Source organism: Balaenoptera ricei, chromosome 5 (assembly GCF_028023285.1).
Source record: "Balaenoptera ricei isolate mBalRic1 chromosome 5, mBalRic1.hap2, whole genome shotgun sequence".
Classification (NCBI taxonomy): domain Eukaryota; kingdom Metazoa; phylum Chordata; class Mammalia; order Artiodactyla; family Balaenopteridae; genus Balaenoptera; species Balaenoptera ricei.
In genome coordinates, this window is record NC_082643.1 from 38,124,003 (window position 1) to 38,143,674 (window position 19,672).

A 19,672-nucleotide genomic window follows, 5' to 3' on the forward strand; every position below is an offset into this window, starting at 1 on the left:
TGAAATGGTAGAATTTACATGGAAAAATTCAGCCAAAAGAAGTAAGAAATATGTATTGTAGGGTTACATTCAAGGTCTACAGTTGGTTCTACACGATGTTCATGTCTTTATTTTTACAGCATTCTTTTTTTTTAGATTTTAAAAATTTTATGTTGCACATAATAGAGTTATTTCAAAGTTATTGAGAACTGTTAAATGTGATAAAAAATAAAAATTCTTTCCTTCAAAAGAAAAGAAAAAAAATATTTAAAAGGGAAAATATGCAGGTCTTTGTGACTGATAGCTGTGAGTCAAAGGAAGGACTCAGGGTTAAGTCCCAAGTTTCTGGTTGTGACAGTTTGGAGAAGGAGTAATACATACTCCTTGTGGTGCCGTTTATTGGTTGGATGGATGAATTGACGGAAGTCAGGTAAAACAGGAAGGAACATGTTTGGAAGATAAAATGACATTCAGTTCTGGATCTCTTGAATTCAGGATGCCAAATGAAAATCTCATTCTCAGTGCTCGTTAGGCAAACTCAGTAGGCAGTTTGATAAATGACTTTAATAGTAGTTTAATAAAGTAGTAGTTTATTAAGTTACTTTATAGTAGTTTAATAAAGAACACTGGGCTACTAAATTTAAAGCAATGAGGTAGATGGCAGGTAGAAGCTGTATGGGTGCATGAGCTACTCTCCTGCTGTGTTCAGAATTACATCATTGGATGCAATAGGATTGCTTGGAAAGAAATTTAAAGACTGTAAAAAGATTGTGTGGGTGTGATATGTATGATATGGATGTGTTTGTAGCTGTATTCCTCATCACTCAGAAAAACTCAGATATTTTAAAACTAGGAAGGACTTTGGAGGTCACCTAATTTTAGCTCTATCACTTTATAATTTCTGAATACTTTGTTACTACTTCTGCTTGCTTTTTTCTCCTCTAACTCCCTTTCAGTTACTTATGTTTTCCCACTTTTGTTTTTGTTGTTCCCTTTCTCTTTTTCACTTTTGACTTCCTTTCTTTGTAGCTTAGGCCTTAAAAAGGTACTGCTTAATTGATCAGAGACATTAAGAGGTTTCCAGCTTCCACTGTAGCGAAGAACTTTGGGGGCAGGGCTACAGTGATAACCAAATGTAGCAGCCACAACTATCCTTGGTTTTTTGCTACTCAAAGAAATGCTTCATAGATTCCTCCTAGTGCTCCATGTCATAAACACTGCTTTTAAACTTTGCTTTAGGAGCTGCAACCATGAATGAAGAAAATACAGATGGAACAAATGGATACAGTAAAGTCCGAACTGGTACTCAGAATGAAGCAGCATTACTTGCTTTGATGGAAAAGACTGGATACAACATGGTTCAAGAAAATGGGCAAAGGAAGTTTGGTGGTCCGCCTCCAGGTGTGAATTTGTTTATGTTCAAAAAATTGAATCTTTAATGTAGTCATTTACATCAGGTATATATCTCCACAAGTATCCCAAACAATAGCTCTTTCCTTGTAACCGCTGTAAGACGTCAGCAATCATTTTTACTGTTGTGAGGGAAAAGAGGTAGATCATATGTGTTATGCATGTCTTTCCCTTACATTTTTTAACTCTCCTCTTGGTTTAAGAAGCAGTTGAGAAAGAAGTCAGGATTAGGTCAGTCAGGAAAGGGTACTCTAGCTATGAAAGGGGAGGTCATTTGGGGAGGAATGTGAGAGTAGTGAGTAGAGGAGTGCTGTTTATACTAGATGCAAACAGGTTATTGGATATAATGTTTTGCCTTTCTACCAATAGCCAGTACAATTTCCTTGCTCAAACCCTCCAATTAACTTTCTGTCAGACTTTAAAGAAAATCTTGGCCTCTGACTGCATTGATGGCTACCATTTTACTCCTCCCTCAAGTATGCATTTCCTATACAGACCTGCATGCTCTGGTTGTTCTAATATAACTAATATAAAAAGCACTTGCTTTTCTTTTTTCTGATATATCCTCAAGGCTCATTCCCTCATTTCATTCAGGCTTTATTTTTCTCCATAGCACTTATTACTCGTCTCCTTTCTCTGCTGAATATAAGCTTCATGAGGGAAGGGGGCTTCTAGTTTGTTCACTGTTGTATCCCCAACACCTGTAATAGTGCATAGCACATAGAAGGCTCACAGTAAATTTGTGGAATGAATTACTGAATAGTGAACATAAATATCTTATTAGAATTTATTTGTCTGTTTATTTATTTTTGTCTTTCAGGTTGGGAAGGTCCACCTCCACCTAGAGGCTGTGAAGTTTTTGTAGGAAAAATACCTCGTGATATGTATGAAGATGAGTTAGTTCCTGTATTTGAAAGAGCTGGGAAGATATATGAATTTCGACTTATGATGGAATTTAGTGGTGAAAATCGAGGTTATGCTTTTGTGATGTATACTACAAAAGAAGAAGCCCAGTTAGCCATCAGAATTCTTAATAATTATGAGATTAGACCAGGGAAGTTTATTGGTGTGTGCGTAAGCCTGGATAATTGCAGATTATTTATTGGAGCTATTCCAAAGGAAAAGAAGAAGGAAGAAATCTTGGATGAAATGAAGAAAGTTACAGAAGGAGTTGTAGATGTCATTGTTTACCCAAGCGCAACTGATAAGACAAAAAATCGCGGTTTTGCATTTGTTGAATATGAATCTCACAGAGCTGCTGCTATGGCTAGGCGAAAACTAATTCCAGGTAAACTTATACTTTTTCAAAGGTTATTTTTCTGTGTTAACCTTACTATACATATGGACAGACAACAGTACCTCATAGATCAATTTATGAAAATATGTAGTGCCCTTAAAGAGGAATGGAGATTGTTTAAGGAAGTAAAATAAATCAAGTGATTCCAAAAGACATGAAGCTGATCTTATGAGTCATTATTTATAATAATTTACTGATTTACTGAATGTATACATTTTAATTTAGCTGTTAATTGTTGTTGGATAAAAATACAAAGGACAGTACCTAATTCTTCTAATAAAGGTCCATCTTTGAAGTGGTTTTGTTCTTTTGACTCTTAAAATTAATTTCACCATAAGTTCTGGCTAGGTTTGCCTTAGTAAAAACTATTTTGTGAGTAGGAAACTAATGCTGACCAATTATATCGATATGTATTTGAGTTTCTGCTTCTTTGGAGAAACAGTTTTACTTAATTTTGACTTTTATTTGTTTTAATTGTCTTCAAATTAATTTATTCTTTTTTACAGGAACCTTCCAACTGTGGGGCCATACCATTCAGGTAGATTGGGCTGACCCAGAGAAAGAGGTTGATGAGGAAACCATGCAGAGAGTTAAAGTTCTCTATGTACGAAATTTAATGATCTCAACTACAGAGGAAACAATTAAAGTAGAATTCAGTAAATTCAAACCTGGTGCAGTTGAACGAGTAAAGAAACTTAGAGATTATGCTTTTGTTCACTTTTTCAACCGAGAAGATGCAGTGGCTGCTATGTCTTTTATGAATGGAAAATGCATTGATGGAGCAAGTATTGAGGTAACACTGGCAAAACCTGTAAATAAAGAAAACACTTGGAGACAGCATCTTAATGGTCAGATTAGCCCCAATTCAGAAAACCTGATTGTGTTTGCTAACAAAGAAGAGAGCCACCCCAAAACTCTAGGCAAGCCACCAACTCTTCCAGCTCGTCTCAATGGCCAGCATAGCCCAAGCCCCCCTGAAATTGAAAGATGCACTTATCCATTTTTTCCTGGAACAAAGCTTACTCCAATTAGTATGTATTCTTTAAAATCCAGTCATTTCAATTCTGCAGTAATGCATTTGGATTATTACTGCAACAAAAATAATTGGGCACCACCAGAATATTATTTATATTCAACAACAAGTCAAGATGGGAAAGTACTCTTGGTATATAAAATCATTATTCCTGCTATTGCAAATGGATCCCAGAGTTACTTCATGCCAGACAAACTCTGTACTACTCTGGAAGATGCAAAGGAACTGGCAGCCCAGTTTACATTACTTCATTTGGGTAAGTTTAAAAGAACTTTAAACAATATTGTAGAATATGAAATTAGGAAGTATTATTATAGATTATTTATAAATTCATTTCGTTTGAACTCAACATTAGTGGTGAGTATTTAACATAAATTTTACCTCAATTTTGTGAATTCATGGTAAATTTTGTTGAGACTTTTCTTTTGTATAAACTTCCTATATTTAGCTATTTAAACATTACTTACTTGGGGGAATCATTTAGTTTTGATTTACTTTAGAGTTCATGATCCTGTTTCATCAGTTTACTGTTTTTGTAATGACTAATCCTCATTTGAAATGATTTCTATATAAGTTACAAGATTTGTTACTTAAACCAATTTATAAGAGTGTTACTGCATCTTTGGTGAAGTCTACACAATAATCTTTTTTTGAGGGCAGGGATAGGGAGTTGGTAAAATCAGAGGCATTTCAGATGGGTCATGTGTAGACACAACCTTATGCTCACCAATCTGGAAATCTGTCATTATTACTCATGAAAGGCAAAAAGCATCATTAAGAGATGTTTATGACCATTCTCTTTAATTTCATGCTTTAAAAAAAGTAAGTTTCTCTAATGCATTTGAGGGATAATTAAGACAAGCTTTGGGCCATATGCTAACTAAATATTTGGCATTGTGAAGGAGGAGATGTAATATCACTCTGGTGTTTTCCTACTGCCTGTTTGTTACTGTGTTAACCTCTCCCCTCCCCCCGCACCAGTTTGTTTCATTTTTTAATGCAGCTATAGATTTCAGTTGGTTATTACTTCATGCTCAAAATAATATTTATTAGAAGAATATTGGCTTATTGAAAATTCCAATAGAAAGAAAAGGTCTCCTACTAAGGATTATACTTGATTCTTGATTATAATTGTCAAAGTCATAGCTTAAATTGATTTGTTATATAGTTGCAGAATCATACTACTGAAGCTTATATCTATTTAAAATTGATATTCTCAAATTTGTTAAGAAAAGGAAATTGAAAAGGAAAAACATTGTCAAAAGGGAGAGTAATTTTTATACACTATATAGACTTGCTTATCCATCATGGCCACTCCCATGGTATTATGATGAATATTTTTAGGAGATTCTGATTAAGAGGTGGAGTCAGAATTTTAGAGCTGAAGGGAGGGTTCCCTACAAGAAACTTTTCAGCAGTGTCCTCAATTATTAGTTTGGAATTTGGGAATTTTACAATCATCTAAGTTAATAAAGTCTTAGGTATGATTTCTGTTAATTTACAAAATAGAAATCCTTCCATTTTTCTTTTAATAAAGACAACTGAGTTAAAGATAAAATTAGGTGGATAGCAAATGATTAACATTAGGGTTCTTAGAGCAAATTGGATTAAATTATTCTTTTGGAGTGGAATATTAGGCATTCAGTTGCTGAGCAAGATACTTGTGTCTGATTTAACATGGTAATGCTGAAACATTTTATTTCTATATCCATTCATTTCCCTTACAAATTTAACATAAATTTCCGAGATTCTTAAAACTGTTTTTAGTTTGTCAGATTTTCTATTTAAACATGGTTTACCCATTTGCTTTTTTATTTGTTTATTTATTTATTTATTGGCTGTGTTGGGTCTTTGTTTCTGTGCGAGGGCTTTCTCTAGTTGCGGCGAGCGGGGGCCACTCTTCATCGCGGTGCGCGGGCCTCTCACTATCGTGGCCTCTCTTGTTGCGGAGCACAGGCTCCAGACGCGCAGGCTCAGTAGCTGTGGCTCACGGGCTTAGTTGCTCCGCGGCATGTGGGATCTTCCCAGACCAGGGCTCGAACCCGTGTGCCCTGCATTGGCAGGCAGATTCTCAACCACTGCGCCACGAGGGAAGCCTTTACCCATCTGCTTTTAATTCGATTTTTAAGATGTTTTTTACTTGAGTCGTAGGGCCATAGTTAACTCCTATTCACTTGTAGTTCCCAAAGAAAACCCCTGTTCAGTTATAGCATTTCCAACTTGATTATGTTCATTAGGGATACAGTTAGCTTCAAGAATTGAAATTCTTAGAGGGCACAGACAGTTTGCTTTAGTCATTCTATTTCAGATTTTATAAACTTTATATCAGAAGTGCTTATAATAAAAAATTGAACAATTTGTGTCCTATATATTTTTTCAGTTTTAGTTCATCATCAGAGGCAAAAGCTAAGATCCACATATAAGCCAAAAATTTCAATTAAATACTAGGGCTTGTAAACACAAGGCTCGAGGCCTTGTCTACAGACAGTACCACAAAAATCGTTATTGTGATTGACTAGAAATATGAGTGAAGCTTGAGTTAAGAGGCAACTAAGCAGGAAAAGAGAGAGAATTCAAGGAAGTGGAAGAATCAGAGATCAGGGGTCTAGGAATCTTTGATAAGAAAGCAAATATCAGATCTTCAGAGGTCATTAAAGTAGGGGCAGGAGCTATAGACAGCCAGGAAGTTACATATTGCCACAGGGCAGGTTAAGAATAGATTGAATATTGTTGGCAGTGTTTGGGCTTACCTTTTCCTTTTAATATTGGATCCTCTGGGTTTTAAAGAGCTGATGCCTTTTTATGTGCAGTTTCCTTTAGATAAAGGTTGTAGGGTTTCGCTGGATGGCTCAGGGTTGAGATCATTTGGTGGTAGTGATGTGTTTTTAGAGGGGAAGGGGTACTGTGTTACTGATATATCCTGCATGTTTCAAGCATTGGATTGTTTTGAGATCTTGAGAGGTTGCTACTGGTTCCTAGAGTCCCTTAAATGCAGTTCATTAGATCATCCTTTGCCTCTGTTTTCTTGAAGAATTTGAATCTAATTTTCTAGATAGTGAATTTAACTGCTATTTTAAGATGTTTTCTTTGGGTGTAGTATTTTTTTTTTTTTAATTTGCTTTGACACTCTTCTATTACCCTTTCAGTTTTGATGCTATTTCGAGCATTACTATCAAATCTTACCTTAATGATCTTTTGCTATTGTATGTGATATAAACAGTCATTTACCTTTTTATTTCAGAGCTCTTTAAGAATGTGCTTTTACTTTCCACATTGTTTTGGCATTACCACGGCCATTTTTCAAGTCTGAAAAATAAAAGAGAAAAAAATTAGACTTTATTTAGATAAATGACGATCATTGGTGTTGAGGAAAATAGAAGTTTTTTCCAAGGGAGAGCCGACATCTATATAAGTACTTAAACCCAGAGTACTTCTGGTGACCATTTAGTGCTCTTACTAGAATCCCAAATGTTCTCATTGCATAGTTCCTTAAAATAAATTTTAAAAATATTTTTTTTTTGGTTCCATTTATAGCAAGCTTTATTTTAAGCAAAATATTTTAAGAAAAGGTGAAAACTGGGGTTAATGCCAAAATTACCCCCCCACACACACCTTTTTTTACTTCAAAGATAGAGACTGTCTCCATCTTCAAAATGTCAGAGAATAACCTCCCTAACCTCACTGGGAACTCAGCACCCAACCAGCAGGGTAAGAAATTATCTATCACCTGGTTATATTAGGAAGCTGTAATAAATGGGATACTTACTGGGTTTAATGGGTAGAGTACAGGCTTGGGGGCTAGGAGATAGGTTCTATACTAAATATTTGATGTATGGAAACATCTTAGGTCATTCAGTATCACGTCTTTTTAAATAAGCCTTTTCTATCTCATAATTTTGTATCTGTTTAATAATGGAGCAAACTATCAGTGTGAATAATCCTGCTTTTGCTAAAATTTTGCCTCTGTTTTGAATCTGGGCCTTCTAATATTGCCACTGCTTTCCCCTGGAGGATTCTTCACCATCTAGGAGATCAAAATCAAGGAGATAAAGGAAAGTCTTAGTTTTGAAGAAGAAAGTCCTGGAAAATATTTAGTAGAAGGAGGGAGGTAGCCTCAGTGTGTGATCATAATTCATTTTGTTAAATAATTTATTAACAAATAACTGTAGGCAAGGCATTTCTTGTCTCATTTCTGTGTTTGTGTAATCCTGTTGCAAGTGGTAGTTTTTTACTTGAATGACCAGCTAAAACTTTTAAAACAGAGGTGAAGAACCTCTGTCACAAACGAGCTTGTGCCATTGATTTAATTTCATCTGACTTTTGTACTGTTGTTTTGGCCATGACTGATAAAATTTAATTAAAGAACAAATCTGTTTTGAATGCCTCTCATGTGTTAATTGTACTTTCCTAAGCAATCTGGAGCTAAAGATAAATAAAACATTGTTTTGGCTCTTAAGGAGTCACAGTCTGCTGAAGAAGGCAAAGACACAAACTCTAAGCATAGGTTATTTGGGGAGTACAGAGGAAGGGGACACCTCCCACCTGATCTGGGTTGTAAATCTTGAGGAGAGTTTATGGGCAGAAAGGGGCACAATATGAGCAAACACCTATTAGAAAAACGGCGTGATGGTGACTAAATGGCAAACAGTTCTGTATAGCATTTGCTTTGGTGATTTCAGTGAGATTTTAAGAATTAGAAATTGAGAAGATGTGGACTTTTAGTTAACTGAAATTTTATCAGTCCTGCTTTTTGAGACTTTGCAGATTTTTTTTTTTTTTTAGGACAACTGTGTTGACTGTGCTTACTTTTTCTCTAAGTAATTTTTTTCTTAGATGAATCCATTCTGATTTGTGTGGACCATTTTATGTGTGAATATTCATTTTTTTATATCTTCTGTACTTTCTTCAGTATTCATTTTGTGTCTGACTTGCATATTGCTTCTCATATTTTGACTTTGTAATGACAAACATCATCAGAAACTTTAATTTTTTTCTCGTCATTGAGTGCTAAAATATTTAATATATATATATATATATATATATATATTCTAAGCATGATAGCCATTGTGTTTGCTATCCCTTTAATATCATTTAAAGATTAGGGGATTAGGTTTTGATTTCTGTTATCACTTGTAAGTTGGTTGAAAGTTATTGAAATAGAAGACACAGCAGGATGAAGGTATACTATTCTGAGAAGTTTTAATCTGAAAAATAATTGGTGCTTTTTTCTTATGAGCTATCATTATTTCCAGATTGATGGGCAGAAATGCAAAAATAAAATTTTGATTTAAAAAATTTGCCAATAAATTGCTTTGAAACAAAGAGAAACCTCTAGTTTTTTTTAAATTTAAGGAATAATTTTAGAAGACACTTAAGCTAAGTATAATATAATGGTTATAGTGAAATTTTATTGTAAATAATTAGAAGAAAAATAATACTTTTAGAAAGTTATTCTTTTCTTTCCAGTTTTAATTATAGATCTAACTTTTATATTGTTTCAAACTTACATTTTAAAGAACAAAAATAATTTGCTGAATTTGCTTTAAAATTCACCTAGTTATGTAGGATGAGCACGAGCATTTTATACATTGATTTGTTTTCATATGACCAAGTGGTGAGATGAAAATTCCATTAACTCAACTATGTTTCTTTGACCCTCTGAGAGGGCCCAGTGTTCATGAAAATGTGTTTCTATTCCTCTTGAAACTTACAGGTTTTTTTTCTGAAAGATCATCATCTGGTATTACTCATAATTCTTATCTTACTAGCACTTGTATTAACGGACCGTAATTGTTACGGAGTTGCTGCTGTGAGAAGCGAAGCTTAACAGAGTAATGAGTAGTCAAGTAAAAGTAAAAGAAGCTGTAGTCTCAGCTGCCAACAAATTGTGACCTTGAAATGGGCAATGAATCATTTACTCTTTGTGGACCTCAGTGCCTTCATCTCTAAAGTATCAGGGTTTTACTTGGTGACCTCTAAGGACATTTTTATCCCCCAAATTATGGTTTTGTTTAAAATATGATAAAAACTCTATGAAGTACCAAAAATAATACTTGAATTTTTTTTGTGTGTGTACTGAGATAGATATTTGAATTAAAAATAGTTTAAAATCAAGAGCTACTTTTGTAGGAATTAACTCTTCTCAGTTTAATATTCCTTTCTTCATATATAATAATTCAAAGCTTATATTTGTCCACTTCATAGCAGAACAACTAGATAAAAAAAAATGAATCAGTTACCTGTTTCATTTTCATGATGACAAGTATTACTTTTTATTTCTTTCCCTGAATTTATCAATTAATTATAATCAAAACCAAGATTTTATAAAACAACCTAATTACTTAACAGTTCGGAAATTAGTTTTCTTTTTGTAAGAGAAAATCTAGGAAAATAATGATGCATATTAAAACATATCATGTGACCAGTATTTGTTCCATAGTTATGTTATTAACTGATGAATGTGATCATGTGATTTCATTTACTTTATACATTTATTTAGTCATGCTTGATCCTCTGTCCTACAATTTCTTAGTATCTTTGGTTAATACATTCCTAAAATATTTGTTCTAATACCCTAGTTTTAATAGTTGCTACTGCTGTTTAATTTATAAATTTAATGTATGATATTTTTATTTAATATTTTAAAAAATCATGGTTTGTAAATTTTCACCTATTGTATCAAAGGCCACACAATAAATTTTGCATGTGCATTCTTAGATGTCAGCAGCAATTCATAATTTGCCACATGATGTCCCCTAAAATATTTTTCAGTGTGGCTTTAAAAGGAATTTCAATGTTGTATTGATTTTTCTCTCCTCTAAGGCTTACTTATTTTGGGGGGTTTAGAATAGTGAAAATCTATGTAGAGGTTGCACTGTTGTGCCTTTATTTCTGTTTCCTGTTATATTATTTAGTAGACAGCAATTGCTTGTGCTATAGAATGAATGGACTAGTGAATGGAGACAGAAAATGTTTTGGAAAGATGGTTTTACTGTGATGAATTTATTCAAGTGATCATCTGTGCTTTTAACCATTTTAAGATTATTCAATGTGAGTTGCTTCCAGGCCTTTTGGTTAAGATTAAATATAGTATCTACTTTTATTAGTTAATTTCAGATATATTATCTATCCTAGAGCAATTCATCCTCTATCCTAGAAGGATACATCCTCTATCTAAGATCTGGTAGTGGGTTACCTCTAAGAGGAGTGCACGTCCCTCTGGAGATTCAAAACAAAAGCAAACAAAATTTAAAAAACTCTAATTAGAATCTCTAAATTGACAAAATGTTAATAACAACTTGGATTTTCTTGCCCTTAAATTTGTAATATTTGGTTAAAGATCTATTAGTTACATGTGGGCCATTCCTTACAGCAAGTGACATTTGAGCTGTAAAAATGGCCTGTATATTGATTTTTATATGTATATAATAATTAATATTTTAAGAAAATGATTTATTTGGCTAGCTGTATACCTTCCTGCATTGCTTTTAATAAATATAATCTTACATACCACCCTGATAATGATTTCTACTATTTATAACTTTATGTTAAAAAGCATATAGGAATGCAGTCATTAGAAAACATGTCTGTTGTAATTGTATTGCCTGATAATTTGATGAGTATATTCTGAACTCCCTCATTTCTTACATGTTTAAACAGTATAGCTTGATTTTTTTTTTTTAACTGATAGTTTTGAAGAAGGGAGTGCTTTTTTTTTTTTAATTTTTATTTATTTATTTATGGCTGTGTTGGGTCTTCGTTTCTGTGCGAGGGCTTTCTCCAGTTGTGGCAAGTGGGGGCCACTCTTCATCGCGATGCGCGGGCCTCTCACCATCGCGGCCTCTCTTGTTGCAGAGCACAGGCTCCAGACGCGCAGGCTCAGTAGCTGTGGCTCACGGGCCTAGTTGCTCCGCGGCACGTGGGATCTTCCCAGACCAGGGCTCGAACCCGTGTCCCCTGCATTGGCAGGCAGATTCTCAACCACTGCGCCACCAGGGAAGCCCTAGCTTGATTTTTATACACAGATTAATCAAGAATAAACGTGAATAGATAAACATTGTAAACTAGGATGTACAACTCCAGCTTCTTTTATACAGTAGTTATGTTGACCTTCACTTTTTCTTTTGCATATTTGATTTCCTTTCGTTATATTTTCTAAGGATGTTATTTCTAGAGATACTTCACGCTTTTTTTTGTAATCCTGTTTTATAGGTGGATTGTTGTAAGACTACAAGCCCATGAAATTAATTTTTTTCTTGTTACCTTTGTTTCAGCATACATGTTCCAGTCTGCTTGTTTACTGGCCAGATTAGGGGGTAAACAGATTTACAGCAGATGTGCCGTATGTGTCTATGGCTTTTTCTTCTTCTGCTGCTATGTCAATTTTTGGTCCAAAGGTGACCAAATATGTAGTTCTAGATTTGTGAAAGTACAATTTCCCCCCAGTATCCAAGTTAGAGCGTTCCTGTGAAATCTTTTGTAGGCTGCAATGGCATAAAGCGAAGAAGCAGTTACCTTAGGACACATCTTGCTAACAGATGGACAAAATAAATCAAGGTAAAGCACAAATGCTCACAGACACAGTTCAAAGCTATGAAGGCTTGATGCTGAGGCACTGATGTAGTTCTTGGGGAAGGATCTTGGCCATGCCAGTCTGGATGTTCAGGCTGCATGCTGCCTTTATAACGAATTTGCTACAAAACAAACCCTGAACGCTATTTTTGCTTTTTACCTTTTTTCATAGAAGGGAAAATCCTCTTTGGATTTCTTTTGGTTAGCAAAAACAGATACTAATGTATGGTGTAAAGTGAACTTTTGAAAAGTGGGGGATACCTGTATTGGATAATTTGGGGCACAGAATTTAAAAGGTTCCAAGTGAGCCATTATGATTCTTTGAAAAACAGGTTTAAAATTGTATTCTGCACTATAAAGTTATAATTTTTACCAAAAGCAAAATAATTCAAACAGAAATGTTTACTCATTTAAATGTCTCACTTGTGTGTATTAGGTGTCTACATATATTTCTTTGAGAGATCACAAATCAAGTTTCCTTGAGGGATTCCTAGGTGTAAAATTTAGATACATCAAGTATAGAAATAATGAAGATATCAAAGCATTGGAAAGTTAATTTCTTTTCTCTTAAGAACTAGAGGGAAAGAGGAGGTACTGAGCAAAAATAGGATTACTTACCCTGTGAAAGCACTCTTTTGGCTTCTGAGGGGGATTTACAAATATGATGAGATAGCTGTGATTGTTTTCCTTCTTTATTTCTTAAGTCTATGATTTACTGACTTAAGATTTTTAAGTACTTGTATTGAAATGTGTCTAGGATATCTGTGACTCTGTAGGATATCTGCTCTTTTTTACAATCATCTATTTCTCATTTGTGCACCAGTGTCTTTTTTAAACCTCACTTTTCCTGATTTTTAAAAATATTTGCATTTTTATTTATTTACTTGCTTATTTATTTTTATTTATTGTGGTTTATCACAAGCAGGGAGTGGCTTGTTACTGAACATGACTTGTGAAGGAGGATGAACAGCCTTTTTCCATCAGTCGTATTAGGTTTTGGCAAGTAGACTGATGTCAGCCAGTCTTTGATTTAAATTGGTAAATAAGGCAAATTTCATTGCCTTGAGATTTTATCTGAATTTTTAGGCAGGAATAATTTTTATTTTCAGTTCTTTTAGTCTGATGTTCTATTTTTAAAGTTTTTATATGAGAAGAAAAATTTCTATAGTCAACTAACAAATATTTATGTTTAGATATGAGGTATAAATAAATTGAAACTAAATAATTCAAATGTCGTTGCCTCATTTATCTAATTATATTTATCCTGGGATGCTCTTTAAATATGTAGTTCATTAATTCAGGGAATTTACATACATTCTAAAGCCCTATTATAAAATCCAGGTTAGGAGTAAGATTGAAAGATGTTCAACTTCCCCTCAGCTCAGTTTCTTTTTGGGGAGAGATAGCATTGTCTCATATTGATGGGGCAGGCTGACATAAGCAAAATATTAATCTTACCTTTATCTTTTTTTTTTGCTTGTGATGGGCTATCCACTGTAGTCCCTGCTTCACTCCCTGAAAGATATGAGGTGGCTTATTAAAAATAAGTAAAATACGAAAAGATTCAAATCTTACATTGAAGGAATTGAGGCAATGGGAAATTATGAGTAGGAAAATAAAGCCAAGCAAAACTAAACAATATATTGTTTAGGGATGAAGGAATATATGACAAAACTATAAAGGAAATTAAGAGAATGGTTAACACTTAAAAATTAGGATCATGATTACTTTAAGGACTAAAAGGAGAAGTTGGAAAGGATACAAGAGAGACTTCTAAAGTATTGATAATCTTCTGTTTCTACACCTGAGTGGTGTGTGCATGTTTTTATTTTTAAAATTACGTTGACTGTACATCTATATTTTATACATTCCTCTGTTTGTATAACATACTTTTATAATAAAATAAATAAGGTGAAAAAGAATGAAAGTCAGCCAACCAACCAATAGTAAAAACCTGAATTATTTTGTCAAAACCAGAATGAGAGTCATTCTACTCTAGAGATTGTCAGATTAACATACATACCCTGGAAACAATATGGGTTTAAATTGTGCTGCTCTACTAATTTGTGGAGTTTTTTCAGCAGTAAATGCTACAGTACTATGAGATCCAAGGTTGGTTGAATCTGCAGGTGCAGAGGGCTGACTATAAGTTATATGCGAATTTTCAACTGCTCAGAGGCTCAGCACCCAACCTCTGCATTGTTCAAGGGTCAACTGTAACTCAAGGCAAAATTGGAAAGTTATGTAGTATTCAGACCAAATAATTTTATTCTGCTCAGCCTATATCTGGAATGTTTTGTTTGCTTTTGGGCACCAGCATTTAATTAAACATTGACAACTAAGGAAGACTTAGAAACTCTGTAATAAGAAGTTGGGACAGTGAACAACTGAAGTTTGTAGGTCTGTTTGGTCTGTAAATATTAATGCAGTATTTACACGAGGAATATGATTGCTGTCTTCAAATGCTTGAAGAGCTGTCACATAGAAGAGAGACTTCAATATGAAGCTCCAGGGGTTGGAATTAAGTCTAATAGAGGAAAGTTTCAGGGAGGTAGATTATGATTGAATATAATGCAGAACCATGTAAGCTTTTAAACTACTAAAAGCTCTGTACAAAAAGAAAAAAACCTTTACTTTTTTAACATTTATTTTAAAATTTTAATTTTTTAATTGAAGTATAGTTGACTTACAATATTATATTAGTTTCAGGTGTACAGCATAGTAATTTGATATTTTTATAGATTATACTCCATGCTAAACTGTTAGAAAATGCTGCTATATTCCCTGTGCTATGCATTACACTTTTTTAAACATTTGTTTTATACCTAGTAGTTTGCGCCTCTTAAACCTGTTTACATTGTTAAGTAAATGTATGGAGGCAAAGCAAGATTCTTTACTAGACTATTTTAACTCAGAATTATCTTCTTTAACACCACGTGGAGTGTATTAGCCTTGTTATTTTGATGCCCTCTGAAAAATTTGCCCTTTTGCACACTTTGATTTTAGAAAGTTTATTTTTAGAATCCTTATTCTTATCATATGAATAATCTTTTTGTTATTATTCAGTCCTGTAGGCTTAATTATTTTCATTTTCAGTTTATTAGCTGGCTGATGGTTAATCCTTGTTAGCATATATGTTCATGCAACAAATATGTATTGAACACTGTGCTTTATATGAAGTCCTGAGGATCACTGTAGTGAATCAGACACAGTTGCTGCCTTCATAGAGTTTACATTGTATTGAAGGAGACAGTTATTCAGTTACAGTTCTGATAAACACTCTAAAGAAGTATGAGGTGTTATGAGAAAATATAATTGCATGACCTGACCTAATCTGAGATGAGAGGGTCAGGAAATAGTACATTGCATTTTAGAAAGAATTACAGCAAAAGGAAGTTCAGTACTTTAAATTTAGTATAGAGTACAGGCCACATTGAATAAAAGAGCATGGCATTCAGAGCCAGATTTCCTGGATTCACATCCCAGCTTCATTACCTACTTGGAAAAGTTACTTTAACCTGTCAGTACTTCAGTTTCCTCATCTGAATGTTAACAGTATTTATCTCATAGGGTAATTATATATATTAAATGAGTTAAAATTGTAAAGGGCCTACAGCAGTACCTTTTATATTAAAATATGCTATATAAGTATCGAAGAATAATACTTATTCAGAAAACAAATCCAAGACAACAGATTTTTCCAATTATTTATAATAATGAATTTTATTAGTAATAATAATAGTTAAGATTCTTTGAGCACTTACTGTATATTAGGTACTGTGCTAAATGCCTTTACATGATACTACATTATTCTGTCAATTCTTTGAGGTACTATAGATATTATTTTAATGTCTTCACTTTCTTTTTTCTAACAAATGAAGAAACCAAGGCTTCAGTAGATTGAATAATTTGCCTAGGATCCCCCAGTTGGCTAAGAGGCTGTGCTCTTAACTGCTCTTCTTTGTTAACTTCACATGATCCCAGTGAAAAACTGACCTTGGCTAGTGTTAAACATTTGATAACAGACTGTGAACTTGTGGAATATTATTGGCAAGTTATTCTTCTAAAACTCAAAATATAGTGTAATGGGCTTTTGTTTCATACTTTATCTCCTTTTCAGAGACAGTTTTATCTCCACTAGTCCAACAAGCCCATATACCAGACCACTCCAGGTAGTGTGGACCTAGGACATCTGTCTGAATCCTGGAAGAATCATTCTGAGCTACAAAGACCTTGCAAACATATCTTGTTTACATTGTAGCTTTGAGATTTTTAAGTTTACTCTAGGATTAGCATTGCCAGCTGATGGTATATATGTCAGGGTGGCAGAAGATATGTGTCTTTTTCCTCCATCAGATGCTAGACAGAATTTCAAATAGGCAAAGTTTGTTTACATCTATTTCATGGTCTCTTGTTGCTTGGTATTCTCATTTTACTTTTTGATTATGCTCCAAACGTCTTATTTTGTAATTCAGCTACATAATTTATCACTCCAGTTATGTCTGATTATTCTTTTTCATTGTTATTTCCTTGCTCAGGAACCTACAGTGGCTTGCTATTGTAATGTAATAAAGTCCTCTCAACTCCACATTCTCCTGTTCAGGATGCTCTATTGTTTGGCCCCATCTTACCTAACCATAGATAATACCTCTTGCTTTGATTATCTGAACTTGCCATGCTCATTGGTGTTTCCAAGCTTTTCCTAGTGCTGCTCACTCTACTTGGAATATTATTCTACTTTTATCTACTTTATCTGTTATACAAAGCTTTTCTTGGACATTGTAACTGAGAATGATTTGTTCTTTATAATATTACTCAACAGTTTAGTAATTTTTATATTACTGTTTATTTACTATTATAAAGTTTTGATCCATTAGGATTATAAAGCCAGGGGACTTTGTACATATATTTTTTTTAATTGTTGTTATTATGTCCTTCATTTATTATAGGTCAGTACTATCTCCTCCTTTAATACTCAGCATGTGGTGCTTTTCAAATAATTGAGAGTGATCTACATTCTGTAAGATTAAAAGATAAAATTCTGAGGAAAGATTAAGTTTGGCTGTGCTTTGAGCAGAAAGAAGAAAGGATTAAAAAAGAAATATCTGAGATATAGAGTTGGTAGGTGCAGACACACAATCAAATTATGAATGGTGCTTAACAGGATGATATATATTTATATCTCACTGAAGTAGAAATGAACAGTAAATAATTTTTAAAAGGCTGATAAAGTTTTAAAATAGTGAAACCTTTGAAATATAGACTGAGTCGTGGGTTATTTTGAATATGTTATGTGTTATGAACATATTGAATATGTAGATATGTATTGTGTGTGTGTGTGTGTATGTATATATATGAATGAAATTTGGATATTGGAAGAACAGGAGAGTATGGTTGTAGTAGTTGCTTTTAAACTATCTGAGAAAAACTTCATGTTTTTATCTCTGTCAACAAAATGTAGTATAGAATATAATGGATTGTATTATGTACAATATTATTATTATTTTAATGAACATTATGATAGCTTCCTAAGTTCATTATGTAATCCACAGTTCTATTTAGTGCCATTTGTTAGGACTTCACAAGTGGAAAATAATTGGCAATAGCTTATTGTGTATTATTTCTAAACTTAGTTTATATTAGCATTGCATTTCTTCATTCTTCTACACAGGTATAGACCTAGGAGATGGAGTTGTTTCAGTTTAGTTTCCTAAAGGCAGGAAAAGCCCTGAAAATTCAGGATGCTAATATAGCAGTCTTATTTGGAATATACTGGAATCCTGTGCATTTAGTCATTTTCTATTTTCAGAAGAAGAAATAGCAGTATGACACATCCGAGAGTCTGAAAAACAGCTTTTCATCTTCATACCATTTACTATAAAATGTATATGGAAATCTTCTTCAAACTGAAACCAGTAAAATCTTCAAAGATACAGAATATACTTGTAACATTTAGTTTTAAGTGACTTTTTAAAATAAATTTATTTATTTATTTATTTTATTTATTTTATGGCTGTGTTGGGTTTTTGTTGCTGTGCGCGGGCTTCTCATTGTCGTGGCTTCTCTTGTTGCGGAGCACGGGCTTTAGGTGCGCAGGCTTCAGTAGTTGTGGCACGTGGGCTCAGTAGTTGTGGCTTGTGGGCTCTAGAGCGCAGGCTCAGTAGTTGTGGCACACGGGCTTAGTTGCTCCGTGGCATGTGGGATCTTCCCGGACCAGGGCTCGAACCCGTGTCCCCTGCACTGGCAGGTGGATTCTTAACCACTGCGCCACCAGGGAAGCCCTTAAGTGACTTTTAAAACTTTTCATCACATCTTTATAGAACAAGTCATAGTTCTACAGTGTCATGTCTTCATGAGTATAATGAAAATTAGAATCCTAATTAGTGGAAATTATACGTAGTTTATCTTTCTTTTGACTCTTATTCCTACATAGCAGAAGAGTAAAATAACATATCCAATTATTTCAGTTTTCAGAAAACAAGATCCTGTCTCTGACCTTTGAAGTTTAATGTATCCTGTTCTTATTCTTGACTTTCAATATACCTTTTCTTTTCCTGGCCCCTTTCTGTGCCTTGATTACTGAATAATCTCATTCAAAATAATTTATCAGAATATATCAGTCTTTTTTTTAAAGGAACGACACTAATAAATGGCAAATTAAACTGGACTAAAGCACCAGTAGTAACCTTGTGTTTGATATTAAATTGAGGTTCTGCTGATAGGTTTTCACCATCTCTTCTGTGTATTTATTAACAGAGGTGTAATTGTCCTATATCAGTAATTGAAATCCCAGCATTTTTTTCCTGTTGAACTTGATTTCATTTAACTTAAAGATTAACAGAAAACTAATTCTTAAAACTCCAGGTCCAGGTGGTAGTCTGTGAAGGCATTTTGGAAGGAAGACTTGTTCCATATTTAATAGTAATTCCATTTAACATCTCTACTGAAAATCACCATTATAGTTTTTTAAAATTACTTTGAATCATTTTTCTTTTATATGTTATTCTGTATTGATTGTAACTTTATTAAGTGGTTTAATTTTTTATAATTATAAATGATCAACTTCTCTTTATGTGTATGTTCTAATTCCTCTTTTTTATAACTTACTACATTACATACAAACAGAAAAGTGCACAATTCATAACTGAAAACTTTGTGAATTGCCACAGAGGGACCACATCAGTGTAACCACTAGGTGAAGACATAAAATATCAATACCCTAGAAGCCTCCTTTGTACTCCCGCTCAGATATTACTCTCTCTGTTCCCAAGGAAACCAGTCTTCTGACTACTTCTGTTTTTGAAATTTGTACAAAATTTTGTAAACTTTTGTCTGGCTTATTTTGACATTATGTTTATGAGATTGGCCCATGTTGTTGCATG

The 19,672-nt window shown here is 33.7% G+C and overlaps 1 protein-coding gene across 1 annotated transcript in view; it reads left to right on the plus strand.

The window, feature by feature from the left end:
• Positions 1-19,672, plus strand: part of RBM46 (RNA binding motif protein 46) — a 78,266-nt gene that overhangs the window by 44,015 nt on the left and 14,579 nt on the right. Inside the window, exons 2-4 of the mRNA XM_059923961.1 lie at positions 1,219-1,380; positions 2,210-2,677; positions 3,193-3,975. Of these exons, the coding sequence (XP_059779944.1) occupies positions 1,230-1,380; positions 2,210-2,677; positions 3,193-3,975 (1,402 nt within the window). The 5' untranslated portion in view covers positions 1,219-1,229. The remainder of the gene's footprint in view (positions 1-1,218; positions 1,381-2,209; positions 2,678-3,192; positions 3,976-19,672) is intronic.